The 6250-nt window shown below is 37.2% G+C and overlaps 1 protein-coding gene across 14 annotated transcripts in view; it reads left to right on the top strand.

Moving 5' to 3' along the window:
* Positions 1 to 6250, top strand: part of cald1a (caldesmon 1a) — a 51339-nt gene extending 45089 nt beyond the window's left edge. For 4 of the 14 annotated variants that reach the window (XR_014627044.1, XR_014627045.1, XR_014627046.1 and 1 more), the window contains 4 exons: positions 619 to 687; positions 959 to 1002; positions 2821 to 2857; positions 4774 to 5341. Coding sequence is in view for 8 of the 14 variants with exons in the window: in XM_084406636.1 (XP_084262762.1) it covers positions 384 to 536 (153 nt within the window). In the remaining 6 variants the exon portion in view is untranslated. Of the gene's footprint in view, positions 1 to 383; positions 552 to 618; positions 688 to 958; positions 1003 to 2820; positions 2858 to 4773 lie in introns of those variants that run through there. The other 10 variants (XM_084406639.1, XM_084406641.1, XM_084406637.1 and 7 more) reach the window with 3 other exon arrangements.

Below are 6250 nucleotides of genomic sequence, written 5' to 3' on the forward strand. Positions count from 1 at the left end.
AGACAATAGACAAAATTGGAAAAATGCAACTTTTATTGTTGTTCTTGCGGTTTAAATAATTTAATTTTAAGTTTTACATTTTAGTCATACATTAGATAAATTAATACACTTAACAAAACATCTTCATGTAGTTTTTTTCACAGGCTGCAAATACTTGAAAATGAAATGCATGTCAATATGAAATGAAATGTTAAATAAAATGAATTAACATTGATTTACCTTGAAGTGAATGTATGTCGAGATTTATTTGGAAAAAGAAAAAAAGTCATTACATATGCGACCTTTGTCGTGCTGCATTATTTTCTGTCATCAAAATGGTGCACCTCACCTTGGCCTTCACAGTTTTCCTGTCATTCTCTCTTTCTCTTCCACTGTTACTGTAGATTTCCCTTTTGCTTCTTCCCCTGGGCTTCTTTCCTCCGCTCTCTCTTCTGCTTTCTCTCTCTCTGCTGAAGATCAGGTATGTCCCTTCCCTCCATGTATGCTCCCTTGCCTTAAGGACACTGGCGTCCGTTATGTCACTACCGTCGGATTGACGTGCATGTACATGTGTTTACATGAGTTGTGTAGTTCAGGGCCATATCGCGAGTGATATTACACCCCCTTCTCCTCCTGCAGGACCTGAAGCCAGGTGACGTGACCAGCAAACGCAGTCTATGGGAAAACAAAGGGTCCTCTGCTACCAAGGTAACCAAATACAGGTTTTTTTTTTTTTTTTTTTAATCAGCCAAACTATCTCTCTCTCTTAGTCATATATACACATAACATTTTTCATATGCCCCTGGAGAATGAATTAATAAAGCACTTATGTGTCCAAACAACAGGCTGTGGGTATATTATAACCCTTCAGGCATGCCATTATAGGACTCTGGAGACAGTAACAGTCATAACACCACTCTAGCATGATGTCTGCAGTATAACATTGCCATAACATTGCCTGTGTGTTTTGTGTTTTAAGCCATCCCCTTGCTAATTGTCTACAGATCTGACCACCTTGAGGAGGTAAATGTTACTTTATCACACAGTGTTTGATGAGCCACACTTAATGCATTTATCACACGATGGCTTAGGAACTGCGATGTCGTGCATTTGGCTTTTTTCGTTTCTTCACGGAGCTTCTCTCACACTCTTGCTCACTGCCACACGAGCAGACGGTTGGTTTTGCAAGGAGGATGTGCTTTAAAGAACTGAAGTCACCAGGAGTAACTCCTGTAACACTAATTGACCTTATGTTAAACTCCGCCCACCTTGCTGACTCAGACAAGCATTACATAGATTCTAATAGGAATGAACTGGATATGTTCATGAACAGTGAGTTTGTTTTATTTTTATTTTTATCAGTTAAACGTGCTCATGAAGTGGAAAACAAGCTAATTGCAAAGCATCGTGTACATGCCATTTTTCTGCCCCTTTAAGCAACCACACAACACACCCTAGCAACTCCCTAGCAACCACCCAGGACTCCTTAGCAACCCCCTAGAAACAACAGAATAGCAACATCCTGGCAGACATCCACAACACCCTAGAATCATGGTAGAAATTTCTGCAAGGGCAAAACTTAAACAAATTAAGTTATGCAGTTATGTGATAAAAAAGACTGTGTAACGTAATCTAGATAAATGCTTATGACAGTAAACTTGGAAAAGACAAAAGCCTCTTTTGATGGCAAGCGATAACGTTACTAAAAAACATACTCACCATGGTACTGTGAACTCAGTCGCGATTGCATTTTAATCAATATGTAAATGAATTAACATTGATTTACCTTGGAGCGAATGTAGGTCACAATTTATTTGGAATAGGAAAACTACTTGGTAGCTTGTGTCACTCTTACAGTAAAAGTGACTTGCCATTTTTTTTATAATAAAATGTAAAAAAAATAAATAATGCATATTTAAAATTCCATTTAAAAATATCCAAACAGACATTAAAGAGCAAAAGCTTGTCTGAAAATATGCTGGTTGGTAATTAGGGCGGAGTTTAGTGAAGGATCATTTTCACCTTCCCTCTCTCTTTCATTCGCTCTTTTTTTACCATCACCCCTTTACAAAGGACTCTGCCTATCGTGAAAAGATCTATTTTAATGCTGGCATGACTGGGATGCAGTTGACCAAACATGGCGGTTTATTCACATCACGAATAGAAACCAATTCCAGACGATCCCATCGTCTGAACTTGAAAAGGCATTCCCACGAGCGCTGGCCTTCATATTTTTATATCCACAGATCAAACAGATAATAACGGTAGTCATTCAGAGCGGGTGGCTCTATCTTTAGAACGGGCACAATACAATCTTCTGCTGGACTGTCAGCGAGGCGTCAAGATCAGGCCAAGGCCGCGGTTAGCCGCAGATTGCAGTTTTGGCCCGGAGCACTTAAAGGACTGGTAAATGGTGACGTAAAAAGCCTAATGAAGGGAAATCTGTGGTCATAACCGCACTGATGTTACCAAAACCAGCAGTGCAGTTTGGTCAGGAGTGGAAAGAATGAGGGTTTCACTTGTGTGTGTGAATCTGGAAAAAGAGTGCAGTTTGAAACCATGCTAAGCATGTTCCTGTCAATGTACACGCAGCATGTCGGCCACAAGTGCTTTCACTGATGACTTCTTGGAGCACATCGGCACAAAAAAACATGTTAAAAAGGAAATGTAAAATGAAATGTGAAGGCATAAGTGGAATGCCAGACGGATGGGCTGGGAAGGACTCTGCCACACTGATTAGCACATTAGCTTTTATTTATGTTAATCTCATTCTGTCTTTTTCTCTGTTTCTTTCTCTTTCTCTCTTTTTCCATCTTTCTTTTTGATTTATACCTCACCCAGGTCGCAAGCAGAGGAGAGACCAAATCCGTCACCAATGGTAAGTGACAAGAAGATAAATTGTATTTGTGTAAAACAGTGTCCCATTTCCATTTTCCATCAAAAAGCAGTTTGTCAACCAGTAATTGCTGCGCGATGTGACACAATCACAGGCAATTAGACTGTATTTGATGCATCAAACACGTCTATGAAGAGCAAGGTTTTGGACCAATCAGATTACACAGTGGGCGGGGCAACCAAGTGTAAATGGACCCTTTTTTGTGTTTCAAAAATTGCTCACATTATACAAAAAATGTGGTCAATATGACACATTTCCAGTTATCAACACCATAAATCTAGCAAAAAACAACAAAAAAAATTATTTTATTTATAACACTATACTTTGTGTTTTCAACCATAGCATTAAATTACAGAAAAATAGTTTCTAATACGACGTCTGAGGAAGTGACAGCAAATTTGACACATTTCTCTCTTCTGACCAACATCAATCAATCTCTCTATATTTTTTCCTCTTTTGTGAAGTCATAGAAACGCTATTGCAGATTTTTTTTTTTTTCTTTTGGTACTAGAGCAAACGGGAACACAAAAATTATATTTGTTGTAGCTACCGTTCAACACTATAGAAGTTTTCCCAACAATGACTGCTTCTGAAAACAGTGTGAAACAATGTGAGACAAAGCGATCGTCAAGATGGAAAAAAATTGTAGATTTACATGAAAGAGATTTTGCTCGTAGGGTTTAGATAGCAAAAAAAATGTGGTTGATTAGCACACAGTGTAAGTTTTATTGTGCATGTGTGTTTGCAATATAGTTGTTTCTTTTGCCTATACATCCAAGCCAAAATGAGGTCAAAATGAAGTCCTACTGTGAAGGGCAGGTCTCTCCATATTGCACAACACCCACAATCCCTCTGGCAGGAAGCCCTTCCAATGATAAATCATGGCGGCAGGCATGTCGTTCCCTGGCTGAAGTCTTTTAAAATGCCTCTTTGGCATTGTTGTCTATTTTCAATGCCGGCCATTTGTTCCTCTAAAAGAGGACGCGGTGGCCTTGGGGCGTGCCAGGCGTTTTTTGGGTAATGGGCGACAGGTCTTTGCGTTAGCCTGCCCTCTCACCCACGTCGGCCTGCCCGTCTCAATATCACACTGTGGATTATGGGCGTCTGTCAGTGCCAGCAGGGTTAAAGCCGCATGTTTGTCACATTACTGCATGGGGCGGCAGATTAGCACACTCGTATGAAAACTTAAAAATGGTCAAACACATGGCCAACTTGCATTTAAGAGATTTTTTTTTTAAAACTATATTTAGCTCTGGAGTACAAGAGAAAGGGTGTATGTTACAAATACACACAGCGAAGCATACAAAGTATGAATGTAACAGCGTAACAAACACACACCATTTAACCCTTCTTCTAAGGGGCAAATAAATGACCCAGATCCCATAAATAACAGGCAATAATCATGTTGGTCAATAATCATTTTATAAATTTAATTTTGGGTGAAATTTGAGATCTACTTATTTCAAGGGTTCTGTATGAATTACAACAAGGCTGCATTTTTATTTATTAAAAATAAATACAATAAAAACTGAAATATTGTGGGAAAAGTATTACAATTTAAAATAACCATTTTCCTTTTTTTAAATGTTTTTTTAAGCATCATTACTCCAGTCTTCAGTGTCACATGATCCTTCAGAAATCCTTCTAATATGCTGATTTGCTGCTCAAGAGACATTTCTTATTATTGTTGTTGAAAACAGTTCTTGTGCTTAATATTTTTGTGTAAACTTTTAATCAATTTAATCCACCCTTGCCGCATAAAAGTCTTAATTTCTTTCAAAAAAAAAAAAAAAAAACGTACTGACCCCAAACTAACTAGTCAAAATTTGAATTAAAGTGTGTGTCATCTCATTTATTTTCAAGCAATTTTATGACTTTTCTCTTTTGTCTCTTAACAGGAACGGGCCATTAACCCTTCAAAGACGCCAGAGAGGCAGGGACCAAGAGAATGCACAACATTCCTTTTTTAAACTTTTATTAATACCAAAAAAAAAAAAAAAAAAAAAAAACATACACACAAGCATTTTATACTGCCTGGAAGATCTGTGTGTAGACACGGTATAAAAGAGAGAAAAATGTAAAAAAATATATATATATTTTATCACTGTATTCACAGGCCACCATCTTGCACCATCATCGTGTAACTTCTGTTAAACTGAAATCTAGGCTGTGAAAACGAGCGATTCCGACTTTCATTTGTTAAGATTATATAACAATTATATAACAGCTCAAAACATTACAAGATTCCTTGGATAGGAGGACGAGGAGTAGCATTCCGAATTGTCTTTTGTCAAATCACGAAGCATATTAAGCATGTTAGTTACCCTTCTCACCTGTTAATTTATAACTAAAGCAAAGCTTCACCCTGCATTTCATACATGTTCGCCAGGTCCAGACCGAATATGAGCACCTGTAGAGTAGCTGTATTTTGTAGGCCTACTTTTTGTCATAATGACACTTTTTTTTTCTAAAAAAAAAAATAATAAAAAAAATTGTCTTAATAATATATGTTAGCATATAGTGTAAGTTTTTGTAATTAACTATATATTTTACTGCTTGATACAAAATGGTCTTTGCTTTTGCTTTCAATAGTATTTTATATCAAAGCAAGTTTTAATTCAGCAGAAGTCCATTATAGTCCTACCGTTATCATTATTACATTATCTTTGGCTTTTTGTACTCTTGGAAACACTGTTCTGACCATTGTTTGTGACCATCTTTTTGTAAGTGTTAATCACTATGTGTCATGTGGAATAATCGGTATTGGTTGAAACAAGAGAACTCGAAAGAAAGGGAACATGCACTTTTTGGCTTAAATCACATCATTTGATCAGTATGCATTTCACAATATCTGCGTATAATGCAAGACTTTGGTTAATCCAAAAACACATCCTGATTTCAGCAAGGAAAAAGAGGACAAGCATATAGTCAAAGTCAATTCAAGTGTTTCATTTTTTGAGTGTCTTCTTTCTGTGCTACAATTGACTCGTACTAAATTGCAGCATGGACGTTGTCTGGTTTCAATACAGCGCTAGTTGGCTGAACATTAGTAACTTCATCATTTAAACGTCATCATTTCTGACACCTTTTGTCAAAGAATATCCAGTTCTGCGCGCCGTAGCTTAACGCTAATGTCTCTAAATGTGCAAAGTTCCTGTATTCTGCTTGTATTTTTTTGACAATCAAGTTTTTTTTACTATTTGTTTCATCTTTGTAAGCACCTATGTATTGTTTCTGAGTAACACTATGCAAGTCGCACCACCTTTAAATGCAATTACCTTGTTACAAATATGACCATTTGTAGCCAATAGTTCCATACAGAGCAACATTGTATCATCGTCTCAGTGACCACAATAAAGAGACCAATGAAAAACA

Source organism: Rutilus rutilus, assembly GCF_951802725.1.
Source record: "Rutilus rutilus genome assembly, chromosome: 4".
Lineage (NCBI taxonomy): Eukaryota > Metazoa > Chordata > Actinopteri > Cypriniformes > Leuciscidae > Rutilus > Rutilus rutilus.